Source organism: Lithobates pipiens, unplaced genomic scaffold (genome assembly GCF_037356315.1).
Source record: "Lithobates pipiens isolate NorthernLeopardFrog02 unplaced genomic scaffold, aLitPip1_a1.2 Scaffold_28, whole genome shotgun sequence".
Taxonomy (NCBI): domain Eukaryota; kingdom Metazoa; phylum Chordata; class Amphibia; order Anura; family Ranidae; genus Lithobates; species Lithobates pipiens.
In genome coordinates this window covers 144,891,721-144,909,860 of record NW_027507789.1, presented here as the reverse complement: position 1 = coordinate 144,909,860, position 18,140 = coordinate 144,891,721, and the positions used below count along the sequence as shown (strand labels likewise).

At 44.7% G+C, this 18,140-nt stretch overlaps 2 protein-coding genes across 3 annotated transcripts in view; one reads left to right on the top strand and one right to left on the bottom strand.

The window, feature by feature from the left end:
* Nucleotides 1–2,432, bottom strand: part of NAT9 (N-acetyltransferase 9) — a 50,754-nt gene extending 48,322 nt beyond the window's left edge. The window contains exon 1 of the mRNA XM_077459639.1: nt 2,355–2,432. The gene's annotated coding sequence lies outside the window, so the exon portion shown is untranslated. The remainder of the gene's footprint in view (nt 1–2,354) is intronic.
* Nucleotides 2,420–18,140, top strand: part of SLC38A12 (solute carrier family 38 member 12) — a 52,296-nt gene continuing 36,575 nt past the window's right edge. The window contains exons 1-3 of one of the 2 annotated variants that reach the window (XM_077459637.1): nt 2,420–2,553; nt 10,745–10,837; nt 16,954–17,075. In XM_077459637.1, coding sequence (XP_077315763.1) covers nt 10,793–10,837; nt 16,954–17,075 — 167 coding nt within the window. In that variant the 5' untranslated portion in view covers nt 2,420–2,553; nt 10,745–10,792. Of the gene's footprint in view, nt 2,554–2,633; nt 2,768–10,744; nt 10,838–16,953; nt 17,076–18,140 lie in introns of those variants that run through there. The other variant, XM_077459638.1, reaches the window with a different exon arrangement.

The window sequence follows — 18,140 nt, the reverse complement described above, 5'->3', positions numbered from 1 at the left end:
TGCCTGTTAGTGCCTCCTATCAGTGCCCATCAATTCTACATATTAGTGCCTCCTCATCAGTACCCATCAATTCCACCTCATCAGTGCCGCCTCATCAGTGCCTGTCAGTGAAGGAGAAAATTAAATTTTATAACAGAAAGGAAAAAAAACGTAGGATTTTTTTAGTTTGTTGCGCAAAAAATAAAAAACGCAGAGGTGATCAAATACCACCAAAAGAAAGCTCTATTTGTGCGAAAAAAAAATATAAAAATGGAATTTGGGTATAGTGTTGTATAACCGTGTAATTGTCATTCAAAGTGCGACAGAGCTGAGCGTGGTTAATTTCTAAGAATTACAAATTTTCAGAACAATTTCAATTTGCATTGGTTAAAAAAATTGATTCGAACTCTGTGTGAAAAATAGCTGGTTGTTAAGGAGCGGCCAGAACCCATCACCCCATGTTGAAGGCATGTGGTCTGGTATGGCTTTTCAACCCCCCCCCCCCATTGCTCGGTGGAATCTCAGCACCTCAGCAGTTGCGGGCTCCGGCAGCAGCAGGCTTCTATGGGCGACGGGTTCCTGTGCAGCTCCTCCCTTCTTATCCTAGGTGTGCAATAGGATCATCTGTCCTTTTAGCCACTTGGGTGATGGGTATCAGACCCACTTCCGGATTGGCCATGCAACAGCGAATGAACATTCACTATTGCAACCCACCTGGGTGGGCTTCAGACGCAATGCTCTGCGTCCTGATCCCACCCTATATTGAAGCCTATTAGAACCTTTGGCTCTAATCGCTGCTTCAAAAAACAACCCCCGCCATAGGAATTACTGTGCCTGAAAGGGGCCGGGCACATAGATAAAGGGGCCGGTGCCCGTGCACCCACAATGGATCTCTCTCACCCACCCCCCACCACTGACCTCATCTGTCTAATGAAGGACTACAGGTCCCAGCATGTGCCCCTCAGAGCTGAGGATGTGACAAGCCCCCCGGTAGGTCAGTGTAGGAATCAGGTAGGTCAGTGTATGTCCAGATTTTACTCCAGATCCCTCGGGTTATTTGTATTCCCTTTGTGGTATAAAGTACGGGTTTCTTTTATACAACTTTAGTGACTTGGATATAATAAGCATTTGTTTCATGAATGTTAGCCCAACATCGTCAGAACAATTAGAGTGTAATTGTTCTTACAATGTTGGGCTAACATTCATGAAACAAATGCTTAAAGCAGGATTCCACCCTAAAGTGGAACCTCCGCTGATCGGATCCCTACCCCCCTCCGGTGTCACAATTGACACCTTTCAGGGGGGAGGGGGGTGGAGATACCTGTCAAAGACAGGCATTTTCACCCACTTCCGGGCATAGACTCCCGTGGGAGTCTACGCCATTTCCTGCCCTGCCGCGCTGTCTGCTGGGACACACACGGGTCCCAGTGACAGCGCGGAGATTTCCTATTGCGCGGCGCGGCTCGCGCAGTAGGTAACCGGGAAGTGAAGCCGTTTCGCTTCACTTCCTGATTCCCTCACCTAGAATGGTGACTGCAGCAGCCGAGAGCCGAGCGAGCGATCGATCTCGGCTGCCGACATCGCTGGAACCCGGGACAGGTGAGTGTCCATTTATTAAAAGTCAGCAGCTGTAATATTTATAGCTGCTGGCTTTTAATATTTTTTTTTTTGGTGGAATCCCTCTTTAAATAGGTAAGGGGCGGGGCCACTCAGTGACATCACATGGTGACACTGACCCTTGTGATGTCATAGACCAGTGTTTCTCAACTCCAGTCCTCAAGGCGCACCAACAGGTCATGTTTTCAGGATTTCCCTCAGATTAAACGGCTGTTGGTAATTACTAAGGCAGTGAAACTGATTAAATCACCTGTGCAAAATAAAGGAAAGCCTGAAAACATGACGTGTTGAGGCACCTTGATGACTGGAGTTGAGAAACACTGTCATAGACCGATGCACGCTGAGGGGTGTCCCTGAATGGCAGTTTGGAACTGTGGTCACCCTAACTGTGATGTGCATGGCAGTGCGAATCACATGATGTCTGTGTCCGCAATAGCAGAACCCGGGCTAAAGAGTTTACATTTGTGTGCTCCACTGTCAACCATAGCTCCACAGGCCCCAAAGTAGTGCAGGAACTGAAGTGGCACACACATGAAGGCTTTTCATAAGGAAACACGGGGGAACTGGACAGGAGGGCGGGAAAAGCCATGTGGTGTGACCCCCCAATCAAACCAAGGTGGGTGAAGAGGACTCTGGTCTATCATTGTAAGTGCGGGGATCCAGGTTCCAACAGAGATTATACGAATAAAGCCCCGCACCCCTCCCGGATATCAGAGTATACACAGCCATGTGCAGAACCGCTAGTCACGTGACCTTACCTCCATTCATCCGCACTAGACTCCTCTGACCACACCCACTTCCTCCTTCTAATCCCGCCCACACCCGGCAGAAGAAGCCGGAAAGCGTCGGATACGGCAGGACGGGCTGACGTTCTTAGCGCTGATTGGTTCGTGCGCATGTGATCGTGTTAGTAGCCACGAATGCTTCTGAGGAACCCGGAACATACCTAGGGCTACGGTAACCAGGGCAACGGGGGGCTTGGGGGGGATACGTGTGTATATGATATGTGTCATGTGATCAGTACAGGCGATGTCATTGTACTTCCAGATGGTAGTATAAGAGAAGTGTATAGAGATCTATGGATTTCTCTGGTGTGAGGCTACACAGGCTATACATCTCTCCGTCCAGGGTCAGATGTGTACAATGACACAAAGATGTATTATTTAGGCAGGTGAGTATAGCTCCCAACTGTCCCTGATCTGGAGCAATGTCCCTCATTTTGGTCTGATCTATATAGTTGTATATAAAATGCGTTTTTTTTTTTTCTTTATCTATCAAAAAGTGTTTTCCAGCACTAAACCTTTCATCTGATTTCTAAATTGCAGCATCTGGTCTAATCCAAAAGCTAATATAAAGTAATAGTAGTGATAAAAAAAAAAAAAAAGTACTTGTGGGTTTAACCAATCCATTTTTTTTACTTTTTTGTACAGTTCTCCTTTTAAGGGGGTGTGTGTCCTATACCCACATACTTTTGCTGAAAGGTGTCCCTCATTCCCATCTCCAAAAAGTTGGGAGCTATGGGGTGTGTAACCGTGGTACCCCGACCTTATCGGGGGTCATACACAACCTCCAGAAATGATTGATCTCTTCTGATGAGAATAAAGGATCTCCAGTCCGCAGCCCATTCAATCGTTGATTACGATACAATCCTAACTTACGACCTAATCTCCATTTCCATCTCCCCAATCTGATGAGCCATAATATAATATTTGGGCTCAAAGTCTCTCAGTACTGCCAATCTAATCCAAAACCATTTGATAGTCTGCCCTAGTCCATCAAATGCGATTCAAAGGGAGTCTTAAGCCCCATACACACTATCAGATTATCTGCTGAGTTTTTCCTTCAGATTTACCAAAACCATTTAATATGAGGACAAACCTTAGGAGTTTCAATGTGTATGCTATCAGGCAGGCCCTTCTACTACATGGTTTTGGTAAATCTGAAGGAAAAACTCAGCAGATAATCTGATAGTGTGTATGGGGCTTTAAGCTGGCCATATCCGGAATGAAATCCTGTGGAACCGGCTGAGTTTCAGTCCATGCATGGGCAGGCTGGTTGTAGAGACGTTGCTCCATTGATTGACTTCAGTACAAGCAGCCTGGAGGGTTCGATCACCACCAGCAGCTATAGCTACAAGCAGTGATCATTGGGGTTCTTTTACTAAAACTGGAGCACTCGGAAATGGGTGCAGCTGTGCATAGTAACCAATCAGAACCTCAGCTTGTTCAATTAAAAGAGAAGTATGGACCCCGCTCCCCCCCCCCCCCTTTTTTCTTTTTCTTTTTTTTTTTTTTTTTTTCTTTTTTAATTTAAGAATCGTACTTCTCTAGGTGGATGCTGCATTAGTCCCCTACTGGCTCTAACACAGAACTGAGCGATCAAACCCCACGATTGCTTGGTTCTCAGTGCTCCCTGTCAGAACGCTGTCTGCTCTGCCCCACCCCCTGTAGTGGGCTGTGGAGGGGGCGGCCGGCTCAGGCTCTCATTGGCTGAGAGGCTGAGCCAGGTGATAGTTCAGGCATGTGGGCGGATTATTGCAATCTTTCCTTATGGTCATGTGAGCGCCGTGATTGGCTGTCACAGTGGTCACATGATTGGAAAACACCTGATCACAAGCCGCAAGTGGACTTTTCAGTTAACCGCCGGTAACTGTGCCAGGAGTGCGCACTCTCGGCACAGCTATATCGGCACTATCGCATGCAAATATGCAGCCACTTGGCCCTGAGAGGCCGCTTATTTGCATGCCCTTGATGTTTAATATTGATCACGGTGGATTTGATTTAAATCATTAGTAAAAAGGCTTGATTTAAATTGTAATTTTTAAAGCGTAACTGTCATCTCTGTCCCCCAGTGGCTCCTCCTCTGACTCGCTGTTGACTCACCTACAGTCTCATTCACTTTAATGGGGCGGCTGGTGATGCGGCAGTGACACAACAAGGTGAGGGATGTGGCGGCAGCAGGTGAGTAGATGGCCACTAACGGGCACTGCCATGATGGATCTGAAATGACAGGTGCTCTTTATATGTAAGTACTTGTTCTTGCTGGTAGTTAGAATATTTAATATTTGCAAACAAAATGAAGGTTTCCTATTTAGTATAATAAACTGTCAGGTTAGTAAAGCAGCTATATCAGAACTGATTCAATCATACAGTTTGTAGTGTACATAGATGTGCAAAACAATAGGATAAAGAAATCTTCCTGAACTTTGTTTTTTCTCATGATTACTGCGAAATTGTGTGAATGTATCAATGCAGTGCACGTTATAGCTTGCAGAGCTTGGATTCATTGAATGAGTTTACCAAAAATGTAAATATTGCAGAATATACAGCCTCATGCTACATAACTAAGCTCAATTTCATGCTGAATAAACTAAATTATTAATGTATCTTAAAGTGGAGTTCCACACAAAAATGGCACTTTCGGCTTTTCCAGTTCCCTCCCCCCGGTGTCACATTAGGCACCTTTCAGATGGGAGTGGGGAGCAGATACCAGTCTAATGCAGGTATTTTGCTCCCATTTCTGGGCATAGATGCCCGAGCCACCCATGGGTATTTACGCCACTTCCCATCCCCCCCTGCTGTATTCTGGGAGACACACGTGTCCCAGAACAGGGGTCATCAACCCCCAGTCCCCGGCCCACTACCGGGCCGTGGCCCTTCTGCAGGTGGGCTGCGGGTGTGGGCGGCCGCAAGACACATGCTGGGCTACCGGCATGAGAGAGCTGGGTGGATGGAAGAAGCGAGTGGGTGGGCAAGTAGAGATTATATCATCTCTCTCCGCCCCCTCTGCATCACCGCTCTTCCGCCCTCAAAGCCAGTCTGTCGGAGGTGCAGCGGGGAGCAGAGAGATGACATCATCTCATACTGCCTGCCCTGCATCGCCGCTCTCCCCTGGCTCCTCGGTGTGTGAAAACAGGGTTCCTTGTTCAGCGGCGCAGATTGCCTGCCCCCCAGACAGCTAATCAGGGATGACAGAAGGGTGGAGCCAGAGACTGTGAGCCGAAGGAGTCCCAGACCCTCCCTCTGCCTGATGAGACCAGTTGCAGCATGAGGAGAGAGACACCCTGCAACATCCAGAGGGGCGATCCCACAGAGATGTGATGTCATCAGTGACAGGTGAGCTGTGTGGGAGTACAGGTGAGGTGTGCTGGGACTTGTAGTTCACCCCCTCAGCTGTCTGCCTGACATACCACAAGGGGCGCTCCACTCACTCCGCATCTGTTGACAGGCAACGTGGTAGGTGGCAATCCACATCTTGTGGCAGGCAGTGTGGCAGGTGATGTGGCAAGTGACATTCCGCTTCTGGTGACAGGCAGCGTGGCAAGTGACTAGGCACATCTAGCAGCAGGCGACAGTGGTAAGTGACACACTCAGGGCTCCCACTGATTCTACAGTATGGCGAGTTGAACTATTTCATTTATTACTGCAATGTGATAATAGAAATAATGTGCTTCGATCACCCCGACACCATATTAAGCACGGTGCCGTGATGATTGAATCACTAACACCAGCCATTGCCATTGCCTGTGAAAATCGTGATCCCCCCCCCCGGTCCTTGGCACAATTTTCATCCACACAGCCGGTCCCCGGTGCCAAAAAGGTTGGGGACCACTGTCCCAGAAGACAGCAGGGACCGGTGGGATAGCGCAGCGCGAGTCGCGCATGTGCAGTAGGGAACTAGGAAGTGAAGCTGCAAGGCTTCACTTCCTAATTCCCTTAGCGAAGATGGCGGCGGCAGCACCCGAGAGCCAGGGGACAGATCGGCTTCAGGTGAGGACATTGCAGCTGCCCTGGACAGGTAAGTGTCCATATTTTAAAAATCAGCAGATGCAGTATTTGTAGCTGCTGAATTAAAAACAAAACAAAAAAATAAACGGTGGAACTCCGCTTTTTTAAATAAGAAAACTATCTTCTTCCCCCCCCCCCCCCCCCCTTTTTTTTTTTTTTTTTTTCTTCTTTTCTATCCACCCTGATCATATCTAAAGCCAGGAATGTTGAATTCCAAGCAAACACATGTACTACAGCTGAATGCAACCCGTTCAAGTGAATAGGGTCACTTTGCAACCAAATGCATGCTGTTGCAGCAGGTGAGGCTTACAGGGTTAAAAGTGACTTTTCACTACCCTGGTGTGGTCCTGCTGCGCTGTAGGCGAAGGGCAACCCGCAGGTTAGCTGCACTTTCTCATAGACTTCTATGATGTCATGTGGTTTTGGTGTGCTCTCTGAAACTGCACTAAAACCACAGGACATCATTGAGATCTGTGGCAGACAGAGTTGGCAGGTTTGTCACCTTTGGGCCGTGTGCTCTGAGGAATGCACTCAATATTTGTGACAGATCTCATCTCATAATTGATACAGTAAATAGATGTTTGATTGGTTCTTCAGGGTTACAATGCATGTCGCTGCTGCTCTTGAATTGTCTTACTGAATAACATTGCGTTTACTGCAGAAATGTTTACTTTAACCACTTGCCTACCGGGCACTTTCACCCCTTTCCTGCTCAGGCCAATTTTTAGCTTTCAGCGCTGTCACACTTTGAATGACAATTGTGCAGTCACTATAGCCATGTGACATTTTTATTATTTTTCCTCATACCAATAGAGCTTTCTTTTGGTGGCATTTAATCACTGCTGGGTTTTTTATTTTTTATAAAAAAAAAAAAAAAAAGTTTTCTTAGTTTCTGTCAGTAAATTTTGTTAATGAAGTAATTTTTGTTTCTCCTTCACTGATGGGTACAGATGAGGTTGCACTGATGAGGCGGCAATGATAGCCGGCACTGATTGGTGGAGCTTTATTGTAATCAGGGCACTGATGATCAGTGCCCTGATTGCATGTCTCCATGTCTCCTGCGAGAAGATGCCACTGATTGGCCCTTCTCGCCACACAGTCTGTCAGTATGAGGGGAGGAGAGCTGATTACCGGCATGTCTGTGTTTACATGTGACCAGCTGTGATTGGACACAGCCAATCACGTGGTTAAAGAGCTGCAGCTATTTAGAGAGAACGGGGTTGCGCCATGATGCGATTGGCACACTGCAGCGGCCGTTCTGAGGCGATGTCATATGACGGCAAGCGGTTAAAGTCATGAAATCTGAGCAAAGCACATCTGTAGTGTTTATTTATGTCTCCCTAAAGCTCTTAGTGTTGTTTCTGTCTGGTGCTTCGTTCCTCTGTTATCAGCATGAGTCACTTCTCAGATGTTTTCCTGATGCATGAGATCAAATTTGTGTCTTAGAGAGAGGGGGAGCTCAATACGCAGCTTGTCTATTCATAACACAGTTCTACTGCAGTGTAGAGGGGGTGGGGTCTGTCCCTTTTTCTCCAATCAGCTCTTGCACAGTGTAACTGTAGCTCTAGGACCCCTCCGCGTGCCTGATGGATGCAGAAGGATTTTATCACAAATCTGCACTTTTGAAGGGATGTAGAGAAGAGAAGACTGTAGATAAACAAGTAAAACTTATGTAGGTGGATCTGTTTAATCTGTGTCACCTGAAGCTATTCATATAACTTGGCATATGAGAGGTTCTATAATGCTTGGTTCACACTGCCGTGACTTTGCCAGGCGACTTTAGGGAATGCCTGGGTAATCTTCCTGTAATGTCGGCTCCAAATCGTATCAATTAAGGATTCGTTAATGGAATTCGTCTCCAAGTCAGATCCTCAAAGTCTTTGGGCACAAGTCAGGTATAAGTTGCCGTGAAGTAGTACAGGAAACTTTTCTAAAGTAGGAGTGACTTCAGTAATGCTAATTAAGACCGCTCTCATTGGCTAAAATGGAATTTCACATGTCATGCGACTTGGAGTCTCCCAAGTCGGGGGCAGTGTGAACGGAGCCTAAGTGTCACCACAACTTCTTGTTGAAGTCAAGTGTATGTAGCACTTGGTCCCGTTTTGCTCTGTGCTGTGGTTTTCTGCTAAAAGCATCTTTGTGTGGTTCTGCTACCCCAGCTGTAGCTGCACCCCAGGCTGAAGCCCAATTTATGGGCATTTCTATGAAGGAGGTACAGCACAACATTGTAGCCACTGCCTCCTCTCTTGTGTGGGCCAAATGTCCTTTAGTGCTTCTGTTATATCTAAGGTGTCTGCTGTGTAGAAGAGCGGTATCTCTCCTCTTTGTGTGCTAAAGCTATCCAATGGGCTTTCAGTAAATTGTAAACAAATTGGAGAGATCCTGGAACTAGCATTCACACACATCCTGGCACCCTTTCTTTTTCAGCCTGCTGGGAGGTCATGTTTTTCTGGTAAGCGGCAAATTTAATTTTCTTTGGTGGCGGATCAAGCACTACTTAATCGCACACAGCAGTGGATCGTTTATGGTTCATTTGTGGAGGACTTCATTCACACTCTTGAAAGAACTTTTTGTTGACTTACTTATACAGACCTGTAATTCATACACTGGGTGTATTTAGAGTTTTTATTACTACATATAGGGGCATGCGACTTGGTCTTATACTGCAAGGAATGAGCGGTTCGCATGGCCTGGGTTTATAACATTTATATGCATTTATTATTTATGGTGTGATTTCATATCAATTTATGCTTAGAGGCTGGTAACAGTCCATAATTCACTTTTATTTACTTATACACAATCTGATGTTTGTGTGATTTAGCGTGGCTTATTATTTTTTATCTTTGTTTTTCTGTAGTTATGTGACACAGTTAAGCCACAGCCAAATCTGATCCGCTTAGGGGGGGGGGGGGGAGAGCGGGAACCTGTTTTTTAGACTGGTATACATTCCCACTTCCGGGGGACCTTGCCGCAGTGACATCACCTGGAAGTTTGGCCTCCGCCCTCTTTTTTGCCCGATGCCAGGCCATTCAGAAAGCGCAGTACACTTCCTGTATGCCCAATAGGGAACTGGTTATGAAGCCGCAAGGCCTCACTACCAGCTTTCCTTAGAAGCAATGGCGATGGCAGCACCCAAGAGCCAATGGGAAAATTGTCTGGGGTGCTGACATCGTGGGATCCCTGGACAGGTAAGGTTGTTTTTTTTTTTTTTTTTTTTTTTTTTTTTTTTTTTTTTTCTCTGAAGGAGCCTTGAGCTCCTGTTTAAGTACACTGGTCTATGGCAGACCACCTCAATTACATTTCTAGTCCAATTACCAAATATTCCTAGCCGAGCAGGTTATAGTTTTGATCCAGTGATCTTTTGGCAGCCAACAAAATACTAAATTTACTGCTGTCTCTAATCCATTGTGTCTGCAAATTCTAGATACTAAAATAATTGCGAGCTTATTCATCACCTGAAGCAATACCTAAATCACAGCCAAGTATGAACCGATTGTGGTAATTATGGGTCTTGTTCAAGTTTAATTGAACCCGGTCATTGGAGAACTTTGTCATTTCTAATTACATAGCAGGGGAGTGGAATACTCGTAGAGGTGGCAAAGGAATACTATAATTTAATTTATTGTTATACGGGATTGAAATAGTGCCAACAGTTTAGTGCAATGCTTTACAAAATAAAGGCAGTACAGTCTTTTACAGTTAAGATTAGTGTGTGTGTGTGTGTGGGGGGGGGGAGTTCAGCCTGTCAGTGCTGAGACCATACGCCGCATGCTGCATCAAATTGGTCTGCGAGGCTGTCATCCTAGAAGGAAGCCTCTTCTAAAGATGATGCACAAGAAAGCCAGCAAACCATTTGCTGAAGACAAGCAGACTAAGGACATGGATTACTGGAACCATGTCCTGTGGTCTGAGGAGACCAAGATAAAGATAAAAGACCCCAAACACACCTCCAAGACGATCACTGCCTTGCTAAAGAAGCTGAGGGGAAAGGTGATGGACTGGCTAAGCATGTCACCAAACCTTAACCCTATTGAGTATCTGTGGAGCATCCTCAAACAGAAGGTGGAGGAGTGAAAGAACTATGCAAGAACTATACAGCTAAAATTGAAAAAAATTTAATGATATTTGTAATCCTATCTAAACCTGTGACTTTGACCTTTTGATCCTAACCCTGACACTGACCTGGATCAAACACTGATACTGGGAGTGCTCTGTGCAGCATGCTCTGCATACAAACATATGAAGACCCACTTCATTGAGTCCACATATGTGCATGTGCTCCTCGGGAAGGGGTTAACTTTTAATCTTGATATTTTGGCTATCAAGGAGTTTCTTTTAAATGTCATTTGTTTGTTTTTCAGGTTCCCTGGCCCCTTCTCCCTTTCCTCCGTCCACCTCCCGACCAAGCCATGGCAGGGGATATAACTGAAACGGGGGAGCTCTACTCTCCATTGGTAAGTACAGTCTGTGCTCTTAGTGTTTCTTTGTGGCATTGAATAGGCCTGTTCACTCTAATGACAGGCACAGCTATTTGCAGGTGTCTGCACAGCCAGCGTTTACTTTTTTGGTGATTGCTGCTGGACACACACAAAGTATTTCCTATGATCATCAGTTCCATCTAGTGGCCATAATGTGGTATTTTCCTGATTCACTCTATGAAGAACATTTTGCCTTGGAAAGAAAATGGCCTGATGGCATCTCAAAATGTTTACATGAAGTTTCATAGGACGAATTGTTCTGTGAAGTGTTTTTATTAAAAGAAAAAAAAAATCCTTTGAGCATGTGTCCGGGCCTGTCTGTGCCTGAACAGACTGACATCTGAACAGTGGTGAGAATCTGGGAACACTAATGCCCCATACACACAATGTTCTATGGGAGCTTGTTGTTGTCATAAATTCCGACCGTGTGTAGGCTCCATCGGAATTTCCATCACGCAAAATTTGAGATCTGGATCTCAAATTTTCCAACAGCAAAATCTGTTGTCTTAAAGTGGTTGTAAACCCTTACAAACCACTTTGACCTACAGGTAAGCCTAGATTAAGGCTTACCTGTAGGTCCAAGAAATATCTCCCAAACCTATACGGTTTAGGAGATATTTGCCCGAAGACGGGCACCGCTATCTACGGCGCATGCACCGTAGACAGCGGTGCACTGAGCGGGGCATCGTCGATGACGGCAATGCCGCGAGTCTCGGCTCCCGTGCGCATGCGCGGGAGTGACGCCATCGCTGCTCCGGCGAATCACAGCGCCGGAGCAGTGAGACCCACAGAGACCCACCAAGAAGATGGACTCTCGGAACTACAGGGGACAGCGGTGACTTCGCTGGCTCCTGTGTCAGGTAAGTGACACATAATGGACTACTATGCATCTAGTAGTCCATTATGCTTTGCCTTTACAGGGAATGAAAGAGGAAGTAAACTCATCAGGGTTTACTTCCTCTTTAAATTCCGATTGTGTGTACACAATTCTGATGGAGTGCATTTTTTTTGTTTTGTTTTTTTTTGTTTTTTTTAGGAGTTAACCAGCCCTAAATGAATTGCATATTTAAAAATTGCACAAACCAATAATCACTTTTATAATCGTCAATGTGATAAGGGTTCTAGTGTTGTACTACTGTCTGCAATAAATTCTAAATATCAGATCAAAAGCATTGTGTTACAACACAGGCAACTGATTTGTAATTGTCACCGATACAAAAGCACACAGCCACACAACTCCCTGTCAGACAGGATCAGATAGCTGCCTTCTGTCAAATGGGCATGTTTGAAAACCAGCCTCTGATCAGCGCTGGCAGCACGTGCTCGTTTATTCTGGGGGGGTGGGGGAATAAACACAACAGCACAGCGGGGAGATCTTTGTATTATCATGGTTTGTTGTTGTTTTTTTTTTTTTTTTTCCTATTTTTAGCCCACTGGGTTGAAGGAACAAAAAAATGTAGTGCGTAAGCACACAACATAAGTGAAACAACATTGAGGAAAAAAAGAGACCAGAAATGGTTAAACTGAATCTCAGCACAGGGTTAAGTTACTCACTCCAAAGTTCTCATGCCCAGCAGGGCAAGAACCCCCAAAAAATATGTATTAGAAACGTAGATGACAGTAGGATAAATACAGTTGCAGCAAACACCGTAGTCATCAGGTTCATCCACTCCTGTGGGCATACAGCTTCAAACAACAACCTGTAAGACAGCCCACAAAAATGAAGTAAGAAAAGGGGAGGGAGGAAAACCTCATTGGCTAGGTATTAGGAGGAATCCGTATGCCCCGTACACACGCGCAGAATGTCCGACAGAAAAAGTCAGATGGGAGCTTTTGCATCGTATATTCAGAACATGTGTATACCCCATCGGACTTTTAAATCAAATTCTGACGGACCTAATATGGGGAAAATGTTCTATATTTTTCCGACGGAACTAGTTTCTATCGGGAAAACCGCTCGTCTGTATGCTGTTCCGATGGACCAAAAATGACACATGCTCTGAAGCAAGTATGAGAAGGCAGCTATTGGCTATTGAACTTCCTTTTTCTAGTCCTGTTGTACGTGTTGTATGTCAGTGTTCTTGACGGTCGGAATTTGGTGTGTACGCAAGACAGCTTCAGCGGAATTCCTTCAGGAAAACCTTCAGAGTTTATTTTGATGGGAAAACCGGTCGTGTGTACAGGGCATAAGTTTCCCTAATGAATTTGTAAGGGCAACTTTCAAATACCAGTCGGTGAATTGAAAGGGTTACATTAGCGAAGCAATTTCCGAGGAGGTGAAAGTACGTTCTATAAAGCATCTCCATCTGGAGAAGCAAGGCTTCACCGGGCAAAAATTTTGAACAATTATGTCCAATTTTTCTAAATCTAGAAGTGCTTTCAAGTCCATCTTGAGGGTTGCAATAGTGTGGATAGGTGAAGAGGTCCGGTTTCGCAGGATAGTCTGTCGGGCCGTGTGTAGGCATATGTGAATCCATTGTGGCAGTTGTGTGGTAGAGGTTGTGGATGACTGTTTGTTTTAGCTAAACAGGCACACACCATGGGTTGCTCGATTTGCCCCATCCACACAGTGCTGAGAGGGGAGTTCCTCCTGCTGAGCCATTGTCTTCTCCCGGTTGGCGGGCGGGGGAAAATGTCTCTGCTGGGAGAGGACAGTGATTATCATTATCAGCTATAGTATATAATATATAATCGCAAGCAAATCTGGCAGGCTGCTTATACCCAAGTTGATCCATCAATCAACTTGGTGCATTCAGCCTGTCCATTAATAGTTCAGATCTCAGCCAGTTCCTGCTGAACCAGCCAAGATTTGTCTATGGTGGGTCTAATAATAAAAAATGCATTCACATCTAGTAACTCCCAGTGCGGTGCTATAGACACACCAGTAGCATCAATTCTTGTATCACGTGAGCTGATTTGTCAAGCCTCTAGATAGTTCCAGTGGTCAGGTAAAGTGGCTGACTACAGCAGAAGTTTTAGTGAGTTTCCTTACAGAAGCACTTTTCTTTCCCCCACACATGTTCACACAGTTTGTAAAATGCAAAGCGAAGCAGGACTTCCCTTGTTCCTGTTCTATTGTGATCTCTTAGACTGCATAGTGTTTTGTCTTCCATTTACCCTTCACTGTGCATTGTCTGCAGACACCCATGTGATGAAATATCCGCTAGTTAAAGACTATCAGGCTTTCTTCCACATTTTTGTAGCAGCTATGGTCAGGAAATGTGCGCTATCTTATGATAAAAAGCATTCGGGTCCTTTAACCTCCATTCATGTCATAGTCCTTGCACAACCACTTCCAGACAGTTACAGAGTAACAATTGCATAATAATATAAGTACTAAGTACATCCTCCTTATGGGTATGAGTGGATGGCATCGAACGTCCTCACCTAACCCATTGACGGAGGACTTGTCATCTCTCCTGGGTATCCCCCCCTACATGTACTAGCTCTGAAGGAGTCCACTTTACCCTCTGATCCTCAATTTTATTGCATCTGGAAAAATCTTCACATTTCATTTGCATTTTTTTTCCACTCTTTAACACATTTCTGTCTAAGTTACTGAAGTCAAACTAGCATATGGCAGCATCATCCACTACAATCAAATGATTGGGTTAGCTGTGTTTTTCATATATGGGGGAAGAATGTGTGGGTGGTGTTGGCCATGCTTGTTTGAATGAACATTCCAAAATCAGAGTATTATATTTTTATATGTATATATATATATATATATATATATATATATATAATTTATATTCTGGTGCAGCTGTGCATGGCAGCCAACCAGCTTCTAACTTCAGCTTGTTCAAATAATTTTTATTTTTTTTTCCCAATAAAAAAATAATAAACCTGTCATACTTTCCCCGTCTGTGCAGTGGTTTTACACAAAGAAGCCCAGATCCAGGTACCTCTTCTGTGGTCCCGGCCCTTCCCTCCTGTTGAGTGCCCCCACAGCAAGCAGCTTGCTATGGGGCACCTGAGCTGAGTCCATTCAGCCCCTGCCCCGCCCCCTCTCTCCCCTGATTGGCTAGGTGACTTTGACAGCAGCAGGAGCCAATGGCACTGCTGCTGTCTCAGCCAATCAGTAAGGAGAATCTCGGATGGCTAAAACACTTGCTGGACAGAGGGGGACCTTGGGTAAGTGTTAGGGAGGCTGCTGCACACAGAATGCTTTTTATCTTAATGCATGAAGATAAAAAAAATCTTCTGCCTTTACAAACCCTTTAACTGCTTGCCAACCAGCTGCTGCAGTTGTACTGCAGCAGAATGGCACAGGCAGGCAAATTGCCGTTTATCAGTCAGTCCCCTCCCCTCTTCAGTTAGAACATGCATTAGGGAACATAACCCCTTGATTGCCCCCTAGTGGTTAACCTCTTCACTGCCAGTGACATTTTTTTTACAGTAATCAATGCATTTTTATAGTACTATTTAAAAAAAAAAAAGAAATCCGATCAGCGCAAATAAATGGTGTGTGTGTGTGTATATGTGTGTGTGTATATGTGTGTGTGTGTATGTGTGTGTATATATATATATATATATATATATATATATATATATATATATATATATATATATATATATATATATATATATATATATAATTAATTTTATGCGCGCACACACTCCTATCAGTGAGTGATATCACAAAAATACCCCCCCAATAAAAAAAAAAAAACTGAAATTGCTGAATGTTAATGCTCACGACAATAAGTGATCAGTTTGCAAAAAATAGCAAGATACAAGGTGCACAATCAATTATTCAGATAAAGGGGATTAAGAACCCTCCCCCCCTGAAAGTGTTCCCTATGTTGGGATAATGCACAATAGAAAGCATTAAAATAATAACACAAATAAAGTGACATGAAAATTCAATATGATATAAAGTCCCTGGCAGTCCTCAATATCTTACAAATGAAAATACATCAATCAGTGCAAATAATTTTAAAGTGCTGGTGCTCTCCTCCACCTCAGCGCAGTGTCCTAGCCGCTCACCTCAAATTCTGACCCCTGTTTCACCAGTAGGTCAGAAATAGCAGATTCTATCTCAGGGATACAAAAGGATCAGCCGGGCGTGAAGCTCCTATTTCATCTGTGCAGCCAAAGGCTGATTGCCTGGCTACCAACCAGTGGGATAATTCCTCAAATGGATCCAGTTAACATAGGATTAAAACAAAAACAAATCTAGTGCTCTCTGTATACCAAAGGGTTTATTTCATCAATAAAACATGAAAACGTTACTCGCAAACGAAGCACTTAAGCAGTGTGGGCTCAGGATGCATAAAACGGCAAGATGCTCACAGGATGACATCACCACTAAGACTCTCCCCTTATACGCGTTACGTCAAACGGGTGTGACTTCAGTAAGGGGCGGAGACTAGACGTCTCACCGCTGTTTAAATTTAGTAGTAGTTCCTGGTCAGGTGCATTGTCTCCTCCCTCTTCACTCCGGCTCGATAGATTGCATGATATGACCTACTTAGCTGACACTGGATGTGGGGAGTTACTTTTTTCGGCACCATCACACACGGGGACACCCAACAAGGGAAGACCCATTCCTCCCAATTGGGCTAAAAAATATGTAAATAAAAATACATCTTGAATACAATAAAAGTGACGGTAATTGTCCAATGTGTCTGCCATAATGTCGCAGTCACGATAAAAATCGCAGATCGCTGCCTTTACTAGTAAAAAAAAAAAAAAAAAAACCAAAATGCTATAAATCTCCTCCTTCTTTTTTTATTTTTTTTTTTTTTTTTTGTATACCCTATAACTGTTGGGCAAACCAATCAATATATGCTTATTGCAATTTTTACCAAAAAATATGTAGAAGAATATGTATCGGCCTAAACTGACAAATTTTTGCTTTTTTTTTTTTTTTTTTTTTTTTTTTTTTTATTATTATAGCGCAAAAAATAAAAACTGCACAAACAAAAACACCAACCCTATATTTATACCTAACTAAATGAGGGATCAGGTGCCAGATCTACTGAGGTCACTCAACCCAGTCCCGCTCATCAGCATTTATTGTACTGGATTACATTTTACAATTTATAAATTGTTTTTTTTATTTATTTTATTTTTTTCCCCTCTATTAGGTTGGGCTTGTGTACATGTTCAATTTAATTGTAGGCACAGGTGCACTTACCATGCCAAAGGCCTTCGCCCACGCAGGCTGGTTGGTGAGCCTCATCCTTATTATCTTCTTGGCATTTATGAGGTAAGTGAACAAAATAATAATATAGCTTAATATGAACATTAAAAACCAATAAAATCATATAAACAGTCAAAGAACACTACAGGTAATGAAATGAGACGTCTGCTCTTCTGTCTGTAGGATTGTGTACTGGTGAAAGGATAAGCACACTTAAAAACAAAGGGGTTGACTTGCTAAAACTGGAGTGTGCAAATTCTGGTGCAGCTGTGCATGGCAGCCAACCGGCTTCTAACTTCAGCTTGTTCAAATAAAGGACTTGTAAAGTCCAGGTTTTTTTATTTTTATCTTAATACATTCTATGCATTAAGATAAAAAGCCTGTGTGCAGCAGCCCCCTCTAATACTTTCCTGAGGTCCCCTCTGGATCAGGGCTCGACAAATCCCAGGCGCCAGGTTGCCATGGCTACTAGAAATTGGATCCTGGCGCCTGGGCTTTTGTCAGCCCATTCACCGAGGGTACCCTGCCACGCACAGCACAATCCCAGATCCTGCAGAGCAGGCCCAGATTGGCCATAGGTGGGGCTGCATGTCCAAACATTTAGACAGAGCTGCTCACACCGGGGCACTGGGATGTTTGCATCTGTGCCATCCACCAACAAGTCCAATGAGATGCCACCATCCCTGGCGATCATGCTCCTGCTCCCACTCCTAGGCACCTGTACTGAGCAGAAGACGAAAGTCCAGCCAAACCCAGCCCAGAGAAGCCGCAGAGGAAGGCAGACTCCCACATCAGCGGGGAATACACGATCATCCCCGCCACACATCCAGAAGACCAGGAGCACCATGCTGGCCCCTCAACACCTGTGCAAGCACAAGGCTGGCCAGAAGTGCAACCACCATCACTGGCCCGGCAAGGAGGAAACCCACCCCCCACCAACTTGAGCCGCGCAACGACCAGACAGAGCTGGCCAACTGCGCGCCTGCCAAAGTGGACAAGGAGATCTGGCCCAGACCCCCAGGTAAGCAACCCCCCCCCCCAGCTGAGGGTGTCACACCTGCACCGCTCTAACTGCTGGGGAGCACATAACATCAGAGCCTATATCCTCACCGTTGTGGCAGGAAACTTTTC